The sequence below is a fragment of the Halichoeres trimaculatus genome, unplaced genomic scaffold, assembly GCF_033239565.1.
Source record: "Halichoeres trimaculatus isolate MK-OKI-2021-1 unplaced genomic scaffold, fHalTri1.1 fHalTri1_scaffold_15, whole genome shotgun sequence".
In the NCBI taxonomy this organism is placed as follows: Eukaryota; Metazoa; Chordata; class Actinopteri; order Labriformes; family Labridae; genus Halichoeres; species Halichoeres trimaculatus.
Genome location: NW_027437193.1, coordinates 13,620,386 through 13,640,215, shown reverse-complemented (window position 1 = coordinate 13,640,215; position 19,830 = coordinate 13,620,386). Strand labels below are relative to the sequence as shown.

Below are 19,830 nucleotides of genomic sequence, written 5' to 3'. Positions count from 1 at the left end.
TAATTTTTTTAAAAATTGTTTCTCATCGGTGAAAAGACAAATCTCAGCAGGTGAGTTGGTCTTTTTGAAAATTATCAGTTACCTATCCAGTGTAGTAGTATTCTTTTAACAAAGTTTTCAGAAAACTTATAATTAATTTTTAAATTTAGTGTTTCAGTATAATGATACTTTTGAGTATAAACCAACATAAAAACGTGAGAATCTGTTTGGGATCAATCCTTTATTGTTTCAAAACTCTATCTTTTACAATACAGTCCTTTATTGTTACATGTGTGATTTGATGGATAATGTACAATGTCCTCTGATAATGAAACACAGTCACAAATATTCCTTTCTACATATCAATATTCTATGATAGTGAGAAGTTTGTGCTGATATATTTACTTAGTTCTGACAGCTCAATTAACTTCCCTTTTCAAATCAACAAAAGCATTGTTTTTGAAAGTGCATTTCAAGGATTGCAAAGACGACTGTTTTTTTCATCAGTCAGCCATAATGTACATTTCAGTATTGACAGAGGGCCACACTGCTTTGTGAGTAACAAACAGCATTAACTACATTTCCAACTACAACATTTATCTGGATAAGTAAATCAAAGAAAATATATCAATATGCATGCCATGAACATTCCTCCATAAACATTTATAATAAATGTATATTTTATTTATTAATGTTGATAATGACACAGTATTTTCCACAAAAGGACAAATGCTGATAATGAGAACTAATATTTAACATCCAAATTTTGTTCAATTTTACACACAGGTCATATGGCAGAATGCCACAGTGTTTAGGGCAATGCCCTAATAAAGTTAATAGCATTTGGTCCACAATAACAAATCTGGGTTGAAAAGAAAAGAGAAGATGCGGTAGCAGGTGGGGTTTTAAATCAAAACTGAAAAGAGCATGATGATCATAATTCTTTCCATTTTTGAGATCTTTCAATTTTCAAGTTATGAATTATGATGTGAAGTTTCTGTTCAAAAATTAAGCAATATAAATATACATTTAGCTCATCACTTGGCTATTATACTTTTCTGTTCCATGGAACAGCTTTCACTCTGTAGAACTTGGTTCCTAAGGGAACCTTGAACCTGTTCTGGGCCTAAAGAGGAAAAAGACAGAAGGACAGAAAACTTTGTAAGAGAGAGAAAAGGATGCGTTTATCTGACACTGATCAAATAAATGTGTAAAATAAAAAACTCCATAACCAGGATGATTAATTAAGTAATAATAATTTATTTCCTGTGTGTCATAATTTTGGGATTTAATAGTAAATTATGAAATAAGTTTAGAAACAGTTAAGAAACTTTAGGTTATTGAAATACCTTTTTTGCCTGGCAATATTCCTTCTCCATCACCTTTCCAAGTACCCACGGTCGTCTGGAGGTCCCTGATGCTGAAAAATAACAAAAAACAACTTTTTTCAGTAATAATCATCCAACACTGTCTACACCATAAATATGAGAATAACTGCATTAAATTCTAAAGAAAATTCAGAGCAAAAACAAAGCATCCCCTTCCAGATTTTGGAACATATTCAATACATGGAGAGTGGGTTACAACTGCATTTAAGAGACTCCTGGCTAAAATAATAATAAGAAGAACAAAATTGAAAAAAAAAACAAAATAAAAATATTAATCAGTGAAAACATCTATTTCTTTAGTCATTTAAAATAAAACACAGTTCTGATAATGGTCACAAAGGGAGTGTGTGTGTGAAGCTGACCTGGTTTGAGGTCCAGTGCAGTGAGAGACTCTGAGTGGAGGAAGTAGAGGGTGGGACCAACTGTGAACAGCACGTAGTTGTCATGCCTTTCATCCAGGATGATTAGGACCAAATCGCCTACCTGGAAACTGCAGCACACAAAGATGGACAAAGAGATAAAGGGATGATGACACAGAGTACTGCTAACTAATAACAAAAAGGACAACACATTAATGGTAATTATACAATAATGTGTATAATTATACTGCATCAAATTGTGGTCAGAGTTTTAACTAAAAGCCCCAAAAAAAGCATCAACAAGCACACGTTAAGGCCATGTGTTATTTTGTCTTTCACTTACTCTCTGATAGCGATTTTGTCTGAATGCCGTGAAGACACAGACGACATGCTTTGAGACATCTAAAAAGGAAAGGATTAGGGCAATGTTACACATGTTACACAGAGCAGTTCACAATACTGGCTGAAATGGTCATGGATAAATTATAGCTTTTTTCCTTTACTTTTTTTGTTAGAAATAACATTGTTAACAGCATGGACTTTGCACTTTCAGATCTAAACCATTAACATTTATCTAATTTTAGTTTTATCATGTAAAAAATGGGGCTAATTAAAAAATTCAACCCAAAAATGTACATTTCCATGAAATATGTTGATATTTTGTTTTCAGTATGCAATCCCACTTCAATTCACTCCTCTCAATATTTTGATCAACTCTTCTCCTCAAAAATATTTTTTCCTCTCTGAGCTCTTTAGCCTCGTGGGTCAGGATTTTACTCTTTGATGCTACTGCCACCTAGTGGAGCAGGTGTGACATAGCTCACAGAGATAACAAGTAACTGACCAGTCTTTGACTGAGGCGCTTGTTTTCCTCTTCCTTCATGTGTAAAGTCTGAAACATACATTAGATTGATTAAACAGACAGAGACATCCGGAAACACATTGTCTTGTGCTCTCATGTGTGCTTCAATAGAAAGAATGGACATATTTACCCTCTCGAGTAAGAGTATCCGCTGTTTCTCCTCTGACATCAGGATGTTGTCACTACCAGACAGAAATCATTCAATTATTGATAAATAATCCTGAAAAATGCGTAATCTTTGTCAGATTATAACCGTTAAAAACATAAAATAATCCTTATTTTTAGTTTTGAAATGACTCGTAGATTGAGAACAAAAAAAATAAAAAAGACTTACACTCTTTGCTCCTAGCCTGCCTTCCTTCCATCCACTGCTAAATGTTACTCCTCATCTATTTCTGCTCATTTAACAAATAATCTTTGGTCATTACGTCCTCTTTCTGCTGGTGACTTGCGACTACCATTTCAGTGTGCTTAGGACAATCTATAAGGTATAACATGCAGGCTGTCTCCTTTCCATTGACATAATATTGTGATCAAAACATGTAACACAAGCATGCCAATAAGAAGAATAATGCTCAATATTTGGCTTATCCTTGATTTGAGGGTATGTCTCAGGTATTGTCTTGGGTCAATTTTAGGCTGTCAAGAAAATCAACTTTAAAGAGCAACAAGAAAACAACGCCCAGTAGGCGAGTCATCAAGATGAAAACTACCCAGACCAACACTTAAGAGATGTTTACCTTTTGATTTTTATACGCTCAGTTTATGCTCCTTTAGCCACATGTACAGGGCTTCACCAGCTATGCTTGAGTTCATATGTGGCCTAGCGTGAATGTTTTTTCTGTATGCGTTAAAGTGTCTACTTTAACGAGGTGTTACGGGAAGCACCAGCTAAAAATTTCTATGTGCATATATAGAGACATGAATCTTACACCAAGCTCTGAGTAGGTGTAAAGTGCTCTGTAATAGACCAGTTGTCAAGCAAGTGGATTTGAAAGAAGAAGAATTTGAAGAATGAGAAGCAGAGGTTTTCACAACCCGTTTTTGTCACTGAAATGTTCTCCATGATAGATTACATCAATTAAGTTTAATTTGTACTCCTGTTTCTGATATGAAGATGATTACATCTGCACAGTAAAACAGTTCCCCTGATTGAACTTGTGTTGTAGTTGATGACTTCACCACTCGATGTCACTGTTGTAGTTTTACACAACAGATTTATCATCACCTTTCATAATGCTTTGTCATACTTTACAATACCTGCGTGGTGCAGTTATTTTCAGCCTACAGACAGTCAGGCAGAAGAGTCATCATGTGCACAAACAGCTCCTCACTGATTGGCCAAATGAGGGAAAAACAATTTTTGTATAGCTTGGTTGTATTAAGCTTGGTTTGGGTACTGCTAGTTAAGACCAATCTTGTGTCCTCATGGTGCGACAGAGCAGAGATGCAACTTATTTAAAGAGTAACTAGTTTCAATGTGTTTTAGTGTGAACTTTGCTTGACAGATGCAACAGGCCACTGTGGTCAAGCGTGGGTGACAAAAGGTTATCTCCTATGTACCAGTTGAACATTGGCTCTGCTTGAGTTACTCCTGGGTATAACTAGTCAAACACTCAGCAAGGGACGTCCCAACAACTACAGTGTGTATCACGAAGAAACTGCACTGCCCCACTCTACAGAAGCTGGTTTCTTTTCAATGAGGCTGCAGCTCAAAGCTGCTGATGCCATTTAGTCTTCTGAAAGTCAGGAATTCCCTCCAAAAGGGTCAACAATTAAAATGCTTTATAATGATGGGTTTGGTTACAAACCTGCTTCTTGGAAGTTTTACTGTGTTGTTGGTCATAACTAGGGCTGGGGGTAAATGATTATTTCTAAAATGATTAATTAGGCGATTATTTTATCGATAAGTCGACTAATCTAATGATTAATTGGACGATTAGTCTAACGATTATTTTTTTGTTGTTCAATTATTTCAAAACCATGATGTATCCAAAACGATCTATCTCACTACAGAGTTTATTAAACAACACTGTTTTGCACAGAAAAATGCAAAATATAGAATAAAATTATAAAAAATAAAAAGGCCAGTCTGTTTACTCTTACAGTCCAATAGGGCTGCAACTAATGATTATTTTTTAAAGTCGACTAATCTATCGATTATTTTTTCGATTAGTCGATTAATAACGGTTATTTTGTGTTTCAACCTAATTTGGCCTTTAAAATGTGCAGACCTCTATAATTCAACCTATGTGTTGCATTTTCACTGCATTTACCCAGAGTTAGGTTCTCACCTCTGATTGGTCAGCCCTTTGTCATGTTTGTTTATCTTTATTTCATTCATGATGACATAAAAAATATGTAGCCTTCTATACAAAAAAAATTAAATAAATCTCAAAATGAATGAAGCAGGTAACAAGGAAATGAAGTTGTTGTACGCAGTGTTGGACAGACTGCTTATTAGTGACTTTGGGCTTGTTTTCTAATGTTTATTTGCTCATTGGGGCTTGCTTTGCTCACTGTATGATCCCGCCTGACTCTCCCCCAGCTCTCCATGACAATGCGTTTAGTTTTGTTTTTTTACATGCACAATTTTGCACATGCGCACTCCGCCCCCCCTCCCCGCTGAGTGTTACCGGTGCAGTGTGAGCTTGAGAGTGATAAATGTCCTCTCTTTTCAAAAGTTAGGGGAGTTTTGACACTAGTTTGTGACTCAGATCCTGAAAAACTGTCTGTAACAGAGAGTGAAGGAGACTCTCTAAATCAAGTTACCAGACGCTAAACTTCGGGAGCTGTCAGGCTGTCCAAGCCAGAGATGCAGAGCCTCCGTCAGCGCACAGTGCTCTCTGGGAGTGGAGATTTTTCTTCATCAATATTCCTCACGTATGAACTTAGTGATCTTTTCCCATAGAAGTATCTAATTACACAGCACCTCATGCTGTGAACTGAAGTGACAAATGAGTATTACCCCCTGGTATTTTATTTCACCATGTGACAACAATAAAAGCAATAATACGACGTGTCGACTATTAAAATTTGCGTCGATGAATTTTTATCGTCGACGTAGTGTATTATGTCGACTAACCGTTGCAGCCCTAGTCATAACCAAGTATGATATAAGAGAACAGATCCAGCAGCTCAACCTGGCCCCTGATCTCTGTGACCTCATTGTTTTCAGATAAAGAAAAGAGCAGTGCATGTGTACTTGACTAATGAAAGGAAATGGCAAAATTCTGCAGTCAGAGCAGCAATAGATATTAATAGAGGTCACAATGATATGTAATTACATTGACATTTTCAAATCTAAAGCCCAGCAATTAAAACTTTAGTCTAAACTTCTCCATCCCAACAAAATTTTACAGCAGAAATGCTAAATAAGAGTTTCTTCTCTTTATAAATCAACCTAACAGAGATTTTAAACAAAATAAACCTCTCTGAGATTCAGCATTGCACGTTACATTAAAAAATGTCAAATATATATATCTGTCTCTTTTTTTTACACTTGTAATGTGTAATTCTTGGTGCAAAAATAAGGGTAAAGAGTAAAGACAAGACCTGTGAATGTGTTGCCTCAACCGGTCTTACTCTCAATAACTCACTTGGTCTTACTTTGACACTGACATACGTACAATTTACCTCATACTGTGACAAAAGTATGTTTATTGGAGAGAAGCTGCTTACTGGACTGTAACCATGCTGGCCTCCACCGCTGAATCAACCTGTTCGTCATCTCGAATGGCTGCCACAGAGGCCAGTCTGTCAGTTTCAGACATGGGCTCAGAGGAACAAGCACCAGCGACGGGCAGAGCTCGAGCTGCCGAAGCTGCAGCTCCAGCCTCTGAAGCCTCCTGAGCTGAGGGGTTAGGTGTGAAGAAGGTGGAGGAGATCAGAGCGGTGCTGCGCAGGCGGTTTAGCTCCTCTTCCAAGTGTTTCTTCTCCTGCATGACACTTGCTCTGTCTTCTGAGAGTGTCTCTATAAGAGCTGTGAAAAGTTAAGATGTTAAAGAAAAACTGAGAGGGACTACACATCGTTTAATAAGAATGAGGATCACTAACTCTTATAAAATACAGTGGGTTGATTGGGAAAAATGAACCATCTTTGACAAACTTGTGGTGTCACACTCTCAATTACAGTAACATAGGGGCTTAACATCTCAGCATGGTTTACTAATCAACAACTTTTATAATAAAACCAACAGCATTTCTGAGATGCCATTTGCACAACCAAAATAAAAAAGGTGTGATTCTTTCGTCAAATGATTCAGTGTGCACAGCCCTTACCTTTGTCCTTCTCCTGCTGTTGAGTCACTTTCTGCAACTTTTCTGTGAGCTCGCTGATGATCTGCTCCTTCTTCAGCTTCTCTCGTGTTAGAACAGTATTAAAATTAGTCTACAGGAAAGAAAAGATCATAGTTTAGTTTTAACAGCCAACAAGGGCACTTCAGATCCTTTGTATTTACTTTTTGATAGGAAATTCTAACAATGAAGATCAGCTTGCAGCAATGTGAGTTAAACCTGATTTTGTTTTTTAGTAATCATGAAGGCTTTATTATTACTTTCAATAACATTGAGCACAGCTTAATTGTATACCTTTTTGTTTAGAAAAAACAACTTATGTCCACTGAAACCCTTTTTTTTTTTTAGCAGCCGGACTAAGTGATTAATCTGTTAAGGACAATGGACACCAGCCTTCTATAAAAACAACAAAAACCCAGAAGGAAGTGCCAGCACAGGGGCTTAACATCTCTGCAAAAGCCACTAGATTTTCACAGTCCATGGTCAAACCTCAATGGATGGATGAGGTATTATGACTGAAATACACCAGATACGTCTCAAGTCTGTCTCTGCACCGTCACGGCCCCGGATCAGACAGGTTTTCATTCTGTGACACATTAATTTTGCGTAGGGAAGATCGAGCGGGACAGGACGTCGTGACTGGAAACTACCTAAAAACCGCAACCATGTCAAAATCAGTTTGTATTTAGCTCAACAAACAGATATAATGACCCTCATTTATCAATCTTGAGTGGTAATTGGCACAGATCTGGGTGTAAAAACAATCCTACACAAGGTTCACGCGTGATTTATGAAATGTGCGGATCAGGGCCAATCATGGCGTACGCCTGATCAGGTGTTGATAAATGTGGCAGCTGAAAACAATCGTAATTTACATAACATGCCCCTAAATATTCAAGGTTCAACTTGCCGAACCCACTGGTTTTAGGACATGGAGGGACGCATTACGGGAATAAGCGAACTTCTCCATGCTGGCAAACAGCCATAGCAACAGAGGTAGAGAGGAAATGGCGCTGTTTTGTTTGACAGAAGAGCGAATCAGAAAAAACTCACCTGCAAAGAAATCATTGCAGTGATTCAGCAGCGTGGATGTGATAAACTAAAATACAGTAGAGTTTTAAAGATTTCATTTGCACAGCTTTCGAATATACCTTGATTAATTAATCTGAGATGTCTTACTATTAGAAGCCACAATATTATTAACTGTTTCCGTTCAGGTCGAGGAATGTGGAAAGTTGGCTTTTAAAAATGAGTTTAAAAAGAAGCTGCAGAACCTGAACCTGTCACAGCCTGATGAGGGAGTGGAGCTGAAGAGTGTCGATTGTGCGCAATTACGCATGGGTAGACCAGAGTTTTATGATTACTTGTACCAAGAAACAAGCACATAGGTTGGGATCTTATGTAAATGAACGCCTTTTGTTTTGTTGTTTGAAATAGTCACTTTTTCGCGCACAGTTCACATTTATATGACAATATTCTAGAGGAGTCAACAGGTTTTAGGTTTTAAAGCCCAGCATGAATGAAGAGAGACTTATGAAGCGTGGGAACTTCTCGGCCTGTGACTCCAGCTGTTTGTCAGTCATGAACATTGACTGTATATTAAGGATGCATGATATATTGGTATCAATATCTGTATCGGCCAATGTGTAAAAGTGGGTCGATATTTACTCATTAGCTGCTGGCCATTTTCAGATCATCTTAAACGATCTTTCAGAAGCCTTATAATATTGTTTTTATATTGTATTGTTTTGTATTTTTTTACCTATATTGATACAGGTAAATATTGTTTATTGGCCATAACAGCAATATTAATATTAAATATAGATATCAGTATAAGCCAAAATTTTGCGGTGCATCCCTACGGTATGTGGACTGGTCAACGTGGCTCCGCCATTTACCATTGTACAGTTTTGAAGCCAAAATGCCCCTGTCAAAGCTGTTGCCATTGGTAGCTGTTGTTCAGCCAGAGTCTGTGCGGACTCAGAGTGAATCTGAGTGGAGCCGGATGACAAAAATAATAATAATTTTTTTCCTATGAAGGTCTAACCTCTTATTGGCTCTCTCTCCTGACATATTTTACAATCCCTGAAAAAATACACAAGAACGGCAGCTGTCAATCATCGTTAAACAGCCTTGTTTTTAACATCTTATAACTAATGAATACAAAACTTTTTCAGAAAAAAAGGAGCCAAATAATAACTTTAGATCATCACAACTATAGGATGTGAGAAACATTTCTATGAGGTATATTATTTTTTTTTAAGTTTGACTACAGCCCATCTGGAATGGCTGGGGAGATGGATTTACATGGTCATGAAGCCTGCTCGACTTAATAAGCAGCCGGTGTGAGTTGACAAACGCGGTCAACACACAATGAAGTAGAGTCGGACTGCAGACGTATCTGGTGTAATTGAGGCCTTAGTATTACTACCTCCAAAATGTAGCAGGTTGAAGTGTTTCATCTTATAATACTCTCAAAGTTGTAGCCAGTATCATCTGCTAATTCAATAAACCCTTAATTAAATTAACTATTTCCTCTTTAATGTCATGTGATGCACTTTCTGCTTGGACAGATTATCTCACATCTTTGCTGACCTTGTCTCAATCAAATTTCTTGTAACAGTCATGAACTTCATGTGAACTATCCAGTTATCATCACTGCTAATCTTAGTCTATTTAATAATCAGTGAAAAACTCCTCACACAAGCTTTAGTGAATTGCAAGTTACCAATATTAAGTTATCTCTACATTAAGGTCAAAAACACAGCACTCATCCTGCTTGTTTACAGGTAGAAAATGCGAACCTGCTGCTCAGCGATGAGTGATGTCTTGAGGTTCTGTATCTCCTCATTCTTCCTCTTCTCCAGGAGCTCCATCTGGGACTGCAGCCGCTCCTGTAGAGCAGAGTCTAGAGACAGAGGTGCCCCGGCATCTGTATGGCCCTCAGCATGCAGCGGCAAACCTTCATCACTGAAAGGCAAACATTGACACTGTGTCTGACAAAGGCATCCGTGCATACAAAGACAAAGGATGATTAACAGTTCACTCATTTCCTTGTCAAACCGCACACTGTCTTTCAGTGACATTTTGAATGTAGGCAGAAAAATACACCAATATTTACCGGAGTCAAATATTTACCTCTTGAAGGATTGTTTTTCATGAAGCTCACTTTCAAGTTGTTTGATTTTTTCTAACAGTCTCTTCATCTCCAACTCTTTAAAGGCATCCGGTGACGCAGCCTCAGAGGCCTCCACTTTCTCAGCTGCTTTACTGCCTCTGTCCTGCTCTAGTTTGCTAGAGAGCAGGTCATTTTCAGCCTGCAAGTTGCTGATAACAGTCCTCAACTCTAGCTCCAGTTCTTGGAAACTCCTCAGCTGCTTTGCTTTTTCTTCACTCAGAGCGTCCAGGCGCTGGTCTAATTCCTGCTTAAGACTCTTTTGCTGTTCAGAGTGGCTCCTCTGAGCATCGTGGGCTTGCTGCTGCTGGGAGGAGAGCTCTGTGCGCAACAAAATAGTCTCCTCTTCATGTCTCTCCACCAACTCTGAGATGCAGTGGTCCTTCTCAATCCTCATGAGAGTCCTTAGCTCAGCAAGGTCTACTTCGTACTCCTCATTCTTAACCTGAAGCTGCTTTTTAAGGTCTGCTAGCTCCTCACTGAGAGCTTTGGTCTCCGTCTCAACCTGGGTCTTCAGTGTCTCAGCCTGCTGCGTCCTGGCCTCCTCAAGCAGAAGCTTCACCTCCTCTGTCTCAGACTCTTTGAGAGCTAGCTCCACCTCGAGTTTACAGCGAAGTTCTGCGAGCTCAGTAAGACGAGCTTCAAAGTCCTTAATTTGGTTGTCCCTCTCTCCAAGTGCAGTGGCATGATGAGCAGCTGCTTCACTGAGCTTTGCACTATTTTCAGCAGCCAAGTGTTCCAGAGCTTCCTGGTTGTTCTTGGTAAAAGTCTCGAGCTCTGCGTGGTGCTCCTGCTTCATTCTGTCCTCCAGCTCCTTCAAGTGCAACTGCTCAATGGTCTCCAGCTCCTGCCGGATCTTCTGCTGGCTGCGTTCGATCTCAAAGTGCAGATTCTCAAGCTGAGTGGTGAGAGAGTCTTTTGAAGCTGCGAGCGTCTTGATCTCTTCAGTTTGATGACTGATCATCTCTTCCAGGTGTTTGATCCTGTCCGTCTGGCTGCTCTCTGTCTCAGCCCATCGTTCTTTCTCATTCTCCAGCTGAGAAAGTTCTTTCTCTTTGCGTTCCATTCGCCCCTCCAGCTCGAGCATTGCACGCTGGACATCTCGAACAATATTCTGGTTTACTTGATCTTCCTCCATTAGTGTTTGAACTTGCTTCTCCAGCTCCTGTCGAAGAGCAAAAAGCTCACTTTGATGCTTTTCTTTTAATTCCAGTTCATGGGTCTGGGTAATGTTTTCCACAATGTTTTGCACTTCAGTGGTCATATTCCTCAAAACAAAGCCAAAGTCATGATGTTCTTTAAATACCAGGCCTCGTAAGTGACAGAGGTCATCTCTAACACTCCGTAAGTTTGAATGGGACTCCTCTGCAGCCATTCGGTACTTGTCAATGACCTGTTTGAGGACAGTGATCCGTGAGTTCTCCCTCTCTAGTATTGTGGTGTCCTGCATACGCTTGTTGTCAATGGCGTTGATGACTGAAGAGTACAGTGACTCCACCATCATGTCAGGACTGGTGGGATCGCTAATCGGGTTTGGAGAGGTCAGATTCTCTTCAATCACAAACTCATTAACGGCAGACATGAAGTCAGATTCAGGGCTCTCTGCTAGAGAATCTAAGTCCAGGGAGCCTTGCTGCAGGACTGGATCCATGTTCGGATGGCCAATAGTTTCAAAGTCAAATGTCTGTGCATCTATGCTGTCTGGGGACAAGTCCTCCAGAGGAGCAGGAACCGGAACGTTCAGGGGCTGGCAGCTGGGTCCTTGAAGGCTGAGGGAGGAAGGGGTTTTGGAGGACATCTGTGTGGAGGTCCCAGGGATGCTGTCAGACTGTGGGCTCAACAGGGTTGACCTCTGAATGCTGGATGCCTGCATATCAGAACAGATGAAGAAGATTAAAACAGAACTTACCAAAGGGCATAAATTGAGGTATTCCATGAAGTCATAATTACTCTTTGTTCACTGAGCAGGTCAGTTATGGTTTGAGACATCTCATCCACACTTTGTGCAGCTTGGACCAGCTGCTGAAGCGTCTCTATATGACGATTTAAGGGCTCGAAGTCACACATTGTGGGTACCCTGCAGACAAAAAAAGAGGATACAATTAGAGACAGCCTGAAAGATTGCAGTTTGAAGAAAAAACAGTTCTAAAAGCACACACCTGGTAATTAAATCACATCATCGTAGTTACAGAAGCTCTTCATGTGAGCCCAAAGGTTACATAAAATCAAGAGTTTAAGCAGATGAATACTATGGAAGGAGACACAACACAGCATAGTCTCACTAAATTGAAGCCTTTATGCACTTTAGTTGGCACCTTGGCTTAAATGATTATCCACTAGCTTTAAAAGTCTTCGTTCGCAGAAAGACAGACAGAAGAGGGTTGCCTTTTATGTCAAATCTCACACCAAGACTATTCCTGGCCAAATCCAGTAAGAATTCAAAAATATGATGAAATGTTTTAACATTACATAACATAAAATTACTGAAGAAATGATCTTATGAGTAGTCATCTTACTTCATCCCTATCATTGTCAATAGATGCACAGGTGCAGTGCAGTTCACTCCACACAGACTGCAAAATATTTAAATGTTCATGTTAAACCAACAGGCCTCATTTGCAACAAATGTGCTGCAGTAATTCAGAGGAATCACTCTGAAAAGCACACGACTTTCAGGGCTTATTCAAGGGATCACAGGAGAGGGAGGCCAAAGTGCAGAGTTTATCTGCAGCTTACAGACGTACAACCCTGGTGCAGTCCTGCACAGCCCGACAGAGAGCCACGGTATTTTCTCACTGACATGTGTGAGGGACAAGCGTAGCTCAAAGTAGTGAGACAATGTGTGGTGGCAGTTGTGGATGAAGTGGTAGATGACGCCAGAGATAAAGATAGAGTGGCATCTGCTGTTAAAATGTATCCCTGTCAGACATGTAGGTAGGGTTCATGTTCTGACAGCAGGTAAGGAGAAAAAGGCAAATGCAAATTCTAAAGCACTTAATGGATTCACAGAAAAAATTATAAAAAAAATGTGCATAAATATCTAATTTTCTACCAAACAGGAAGTAATAATGAATTTTCTTGTTATACCGCATCTATTAGCATGTATTTCAAAATTTGTCAAAATCCTGGTCCTGATCTTGTAATATGGCCCAGTTGACAGCATAAGTGAATATCCTTTACTTACAACTTATCTGGAATCATTGTAATTTACAGAATGTTTACATTTCATTAAAAAAATCAAAGGTCTGGAACTTTTGTTTGTGCTTAAAACTGTTAAAAGATATTTAGTTAAATGATGAAACACAATTTTGCTCTTAAGGAAATGACAATGACGGTCAGGGTCATATGTAAAACTATGCTAATACTTGAAGACAACAACTTACATAAGGAAAGGCTGCACCTCTACAGGACAACAAGATTTCAAGTACTGCAGGTCCTCGACTGTGATGTCTGGAAGTTCATCGTCAAATCTCCGGGGCCTTCGTGTCTATTATTAATTATCAAGAGAACATAACACAACAGAAATCTTAAATTACAGTAGAAATAGTAGCTGTGTCAATACCAGTTAAGTAAAAAAATATAAGAACTCACGCAAAATGATGTTGGAGGCCATGAATCAAGTCCCCTAAACAAACGATTTCTGAGGAAAGACTTTCCTAAAAAGAAAATGAGAATTGAAAACTTTGATCCTGAATGTTATTTATGTATTTTATTAAAGGACCACTGTGCTCAACAGTGACTCTTTTAATGTCAGGGATGACTGAAAGTCATACTTACTAAAGAGTTTTCCAAAGGACTCCCTTTTGAACTTCTCTGCCTCATACAGTAGTTTTCCATCCTTTACAAGTGCATAAGCCCACTGAAAAGATAAACAGGAAAGCCTTATAATAACAAAAACACAGCCATCATTTTTGTACAGTGTACTAATTTTAGAATTGCAGGCATTCAGCAGCAGTTATTTAAGGTAACTGAGGGCGCGGTCATACTGGCCATCTGAACCGTGCCCGAGCACGCTTCAACCCTAAGTCCGGTTCATTTGGCCAGTGTGACCGCAAGCCTATCCTGCTCAGGCACAGTTTACTTCTGTGCTTTGGCATGCTTCTGAGAGGTGTGCTTCAGCACGGTACATACACGTTGTGCATACAATGGCATGGCACATAATTCATAACAAATGTGCTGTGGCCGCTCCTCCCTACAACTGTTTTAAGCAATAACGGAGGGAGTTAGAGGGCTGTGTTGGACCAAAATGACTCAACATGTGCTAAAACGTCACTAAAGTTGTAGAAATGTTCTCCATGTTCTCCAGTCTACTGACTCTGATGAGGCCACGCTGCTTGTAAACAGACGCTTCATGATGGTGTAGGGCAGACCATGCATGTGCCTTAAGTGTGATTCATATTAGAGTAGTCTGACCCCAGGCTGCACTGGCCAGCAGGGGAACAGTGCTGCACGGGTGGGGGCAACCATGCTTGAGTACAGCACGGTTCAGATGGCCAGAGAGTCTATTTAGCAACTTTTTTTTAATTTACTGTCAAAAAGAATATTTGAAAGGACAGACTATGTTTAATATTTAAGTCAATAAATAAAACAAAATCAACTTCTTAACATAAAATCATACTGCATATGAGAATATCCAACTTTTATTTCTCCCTTTGTGCATTTCTACACAGCAATAAAGAGAGAAATGTCTGAAGTCATTCCTTTTCTTAAACTCAATTTACAGGGAAGAACCCTCAGTAAAGAGTAGAACTGTGGCCTGGCATGGCAGAGCCCTCATATAGAGGTTGTTGAGTGTGTCAATCAAAGCACGTTAAGTTACAGGTCATGTATTATTATAGTGGAGCTGGATGCAGAAAACTGAGAAATGGCATGACAAACACACAGACAAACAGGTCTGCTTGGAGAAATACTGAATCAGTGATATGTGAGAAGCAGCTCGTCCGATGTGTGATCTTTGTTGTGGTTAATAAGGGAGCAGGAGGTCTTTAATATAGCCTGGGACAAATGAGCATACGGGCTCTCAGACCAATGAAGACATATGTGTGCCAGACCACCTCCATATGTGGCCTGAATGAGAGGTCATATCTCAGCATGCATTAAAGCACTTCCACCCCTCTAGCTAAGGCTGACCACTTGTAATCACCTTAGAGGCAGGTTGTTAATAGAGGTAAAAGGGGGCAATGTTAATCTCTCAGACCTTTAAGAAGTACACTCCTTGTCCTCACTTTATTCACTTTTTACTGCAGATTCAGTGAAGCATGAGAGATCTTGTGTTATATGTCTGAACATGTGATAATCAGAACTGACCTCTCTGTAGTGTCGCATAAACATTTTTCTCCTCACGACCTCAACCACAGCCAAGCAGTACATCTGGGGCACGTTGCTGAGGGCCTCAACCACCCTCACTCTTTCCATTAGCTCTGTCAAGAGTCTGAGTAGGGCCTGAAGCTTCTCTCCATCCTGGTCTGCATGGAGCATTACATAGCAGCACCATCTAATGAAAAATCAATAGCAGTGAAAAGTTTTAGACACTGTTCTCTGGGGAGCCAGTAAAATTTGTCAAGTAGTTCAAAAACAACAATGTCCCCAAAGTTCCAGTTTATAATAAAAGTAGAGCATATGATAAATATTTGTGAACAAGTAGTTTTCAGTTTTACTTGAGTCGGACTTGAAGGTTGTTTGCAAGTTCCTGTTTGGCAGTGGTGCACTTCTTTTTGATGTCCAGCAGCTTCCTGTGGTTGTTCAGCATGATCATCAGCTGGTTTGTGTGACTCAGACATAAGTCAGGCAGAACAGATGTATCCTTCAGGTTTTCAGCTCTCTTCTGATTAGCCACAAATCCCTGCCGGACACATTATGGATGTAAAAAAATCTTTTAAACAGAGAAATGTAGATGGTTATTTTTCAAATGTTTTTTTTTTAGCCGACATACCTGAGCAAGTTCTTTCTGTTCATTCACCAACTTCTTGCAGCTTGCAATCATTTGGTCAAGAGCGTACAACCTGTCCTCAAGCCCCTTGATGGCTTTCATGTTTTGATTATCTAGCTTGGATATTGTATCGCGACAATCTGCCAGGAAGGGCTGAATAATCCGCGGGTCAAGCTGAAAGAAACAGCAAGTATTTGGGACTCACAAACTTTTTCATCACAAGAATTACACTATACAACAACATGATGAGATGTGTGTCATGTGCAGTCTATGACTCACCCTATTGATGGAGTCAAAGCACTTCCTCACAACAGACTCCACATCATTGGGTCTATCTTGCACATTGATCCAGTCTAATAGTGTGACATTGAATGAGGACGGGATGGCAAACTCTGGAGTGTCATCATCTAAAAGCGCAGCTCTCAGACCACCGCTGTCAGTCATCTCATTTGTTTCCTGGTCTCCAGTTTGCTCACATGTAGGTGTCCCAGAGGCAGATAACTTTGAGGGCTTCTGTGCAGTATCTGTGCAGAGCACAGAGTCAGTGGATTTTTCCTCTTCTGTCTCATCCGAATCCTTTCCAGGAGTTGAGCTGGACTTTTCCATGCTCTCTCTGTAACTGTGTCTTGTCAAACACTCCAGCAGAGGTATCTTTGCCATGACAGAAACTGCTGTTCCTAACCTGTAATCAAAGCATCATAACAATTGAGATCCCAAACTTTACAATTTCTTTTCCTTTTAGCAGAATAAAGTAGTACTTGTATATTTACTATTCTCTCAGCTATTTCACTCTCAATTGAAAAGGTATTGAGCTTAGTATGTTACTGAATATTTGAAAAGTATAACTTAATCAGCAAAGACAACATAAAGATGAGAAATTTTAAGTATACAGTAATTCACAATCAAAACTAACAAATAACAAAGAGTAAAATATAAAGTTGTTTGTTCCATAACTTACTTTGTGAGTTTCACTTTTATTTCTTCTAAATCTTGTTGATAATTTGTGTATGAAGTTTCAAATTTCATAAGTAACTTCTGATATGACAGAGTGCAGTCGTCCAGATTAGCCATAATAGCTGCCCAGCCTTGATGTTGAAGGTGTTCGTCATGAACCAACCGCTCACAGAAAGAGCTAAGTTTATTGGCAACTTCAGACATTTCCTGAAGAGGTAAACACAAACAGTGTAAAGACAAGTTCATAAAAGTTTAAGTATAAATAAATAAATAAATAAATAAATATACATATATATATATATATATATATATATATATATATATATATATATATATATATATATATATATATATATATATATATATATATAAGATGTTGTGGTATACCTAATTTCTTGACAGAGAAAGGTGTGATCTTATGAGATAAGTACACAAGGACAGATAAAAGAGGTAGCTACCCGAGCAAGTTGTGTTCGTGAGGCAACAGTGTGAAAGACAGCTGGCATCAGCAGAGACTCCTCCACCTTAACCTGAATCTCACTCTCTATGGAAAAGGTGGTTTTGGGGATTGTTGGATCCCGGTCGCACAGGATCATCTCTTTGTTGAACAGAAATATGGGGTTGGTTTCCTGGAGATTAACAGTGAGACATTTGAAAAAAAAGAAAGTGAATCACTAGAAATCAGACAATGAGGCCTGAGAAATCCAATTGTAATATCTGTAATCTTTATACCTTCAAGCGCAATGAAAAGCAGCCTATAAAATCTAATTAACTTACAGTGCCAGCACTGTAGCTGCAGACACGTCTCTCTGCAGCCATACATTCCCCTCCATTGACAACAAGGACTTGATGTTGAATTGCAATCTTGTATTTTGCTTGGATGGCATGTTTGAGCTCTAGCACACTGAGACACAGAAAGAATTTCATTAGGTCACATTAGCAGATATTTACTGACAGCTATTTCAAAATAATATTGGTAATGTATCTTACGTTTGGACAGCAAGATCTGTCTCAAATGTCAATGTGCTGCCATTGTTGACCTGGAACACATACAACTTCATGTTGAATCTCCCAGAGTTCTTCGATCTTGCCTTTCTTGCTCATTTAGTCATTCAAGGCCACCCTGAAAAAAAAAACACAAACATACACATGAGATCGCTGATAAATTCTTTCCACATTCTATCATGCTTCACTCTTTAAAACAGCGAGAGAGAGGTGTGATGTGTGTAAATTTCTCCAAACCAAAGTACTAATTGGTGTACCGATTGGTATTTTGGAAGAAAATGAATGTATTTCTGTTGTTATAACTAGAGAAATACATTCATTAAGTTTTCTTTTACTTATACACGTTTATCACAGATAACAAACATCTTATCCCTTTAAAACTGTACTTTTAAAGCACTTGAAACTAACTGCCTTAAAAGTAACTAGCATATTAGCTGAGTCATCTCTGTGTTTATGGGCAAATGACAGATGTTAAATAAAGCCACCTATTGATTTGGCCTAATGTCAGTCGAAGTCAAATCTTTCAAAACTGCCATGACTGCAGTGTAAACACTTCTTCATGTCTTTCTGAAGAATGTCAGACCAGAAGGCTGCGCACTGAAATACTATAATACTGGGCTTTTATACCTGTACAGTACTCTGGTCAATTGCGGTTGTTTGAAATGTTCATAGAGGTATACTTTGACGAAACTTCACCACCGTAAGGACACTTCACAAAAGATTTAGCGCCAGCTATATACTGTTACTTGTTGGCGTGACCATTAAACAGCAGCTCACCAGCTTAATTACGAGCACAGACAAACTTATTTAAGTGATGATTAGCTAATTGCCGTTGATAACAGTCAGCAAGACTGTGGGCCTCCTTCCGTGGTTCGGGTACAACTGTTTGATTGAGATTGGAACACTGACATTTGGCGGACGATAGAAATCTCGAGGCCTCCAGTTTATCATGGTTACAGTGCCAAAGGGGCCACCAACAACTGCTGGCAAGCTAGCTGGTCAATAATAACCCGCTGACTGCGCTAACTGGCTATTAGCTAACACAGCTGTCAGCCCAGCGCTGGATAGCCATTACTAACGTCGATGCATTTGACAAATGTATTCGGCTTTTCCAAAATAAATACCGACAGTTCCGAGTATAAATGTGACAGTCCACATCATAATAATAGCAAAAAAATATTGCGTCGGTCTTACCTCACTTTGCTCGCATCTCCCTGCTCTTGGTCTCCACCTCGTCTAGGCGAATATGCTAGCTAAGAAGCTAGCAACTAAGCTAGCTAGCTAACCTGTTTAAGCTTGGCATACATAGAGCTAGCTTAGCAAGCCCGTTAGCTTACGTGAGCTAGGCTAAACTACAACAGAATACGTGACAGCCATGAGTAGTTCTACATACAGACCATAATGGTCCTAAATAAATAACCTATTTGGCAAACTCCAGCTGAGATGCTGTAACGTTCGAACTAAACCACCAGTTGTTTATTTCAGGTAGCTAACAGCGCTAACACCCTCTCAGTAGCTCAGTCTGTTTTGTTGTTGTCATCTGCTGGTGGGTAGTCCGTAAACGATCCGGTCAGAAGCGATCAAAGTTATGAGCGTAAACATTTTTAAGGAAGTTATTTTAATACCTCTACACGACCATAATATACAATTGTTTTCTAAATCATCAAAGATGTAAGATTGTTTTTTTTCTCTGTATAGAAGTAAATTGTAATGGATAACATATATTTTCTTCTGATGTAAAGTAAGTGAATTTGAGATGCCAGCAGGTAGATGAGTGCAGTAATCTAGCAATATGCCAGAAATGATTAATCATACAATACCAAATAGGTATCAAACAAAATATTGTGTGTGTGCGCCCAATTTTTTTTAACATGTCAAATTAA

The 19,830-nt window shown here is 39.2% G+C and overlaps 1 protein-coding gene across 1 annotated transcript; it reads right to left on the bottom strand.

The window, feature by feature from the left end:
* Nucleotides 1-210: 210 nt before the first annotated feature.
* rb1cc1 (RB1-inducible coiled-coil 1) lies at nucleotides 211-19,492 on the bottom strand. The gene is made up of 23 exons (XM_074688408.1): nucleotides 19,142-19,492; nucleotides 17,933-18,065; nucleotides 17,720-17,846; nucleotides 17,401-17,571; nucleotides 16,947-17,149; nucleotides 16,268-16,670; nucleotides 15,992-16,162; nucleotides 15,717-15,901; nucleotides 15,367-15,553; nucleotides 13,837-13,918; nucleotides 13,651-13,715; nucleotides 13,443-13,546; nucleotides 12,010-12,136; nucleotides 10,023-11,926; nucleotides 9,689-9,854; nucleotides 6,870-6,978; nucleotides 6,270-6,570; nucleotides 2,719-2,770; nucleotides 2,571-2,618; nucleotides 2,070-2,128; nucleotides 1,730-1,857; nucleotides 1,329-1,399; nucleotides 211-1,105 (listed from the first exon to the last, which is right to left on the bottom strand). Exons 2-23 carry the CDS (start codon nucleotides 18,001-18,003, stop codon nucleotides 1,028-1,030), a joined length of 4,812 nt encoding a protein of 1,603 aa, XP_074544509.1. The 5' UTR covers nucleotides 18,004-18,065; nucleotides 19,142-19,492; the 3' UTR covers nucleotides 211-1,027.
* Between the last annotated feature and the right edge of the window lie 338 nt (nucleotides 19,493-19,830).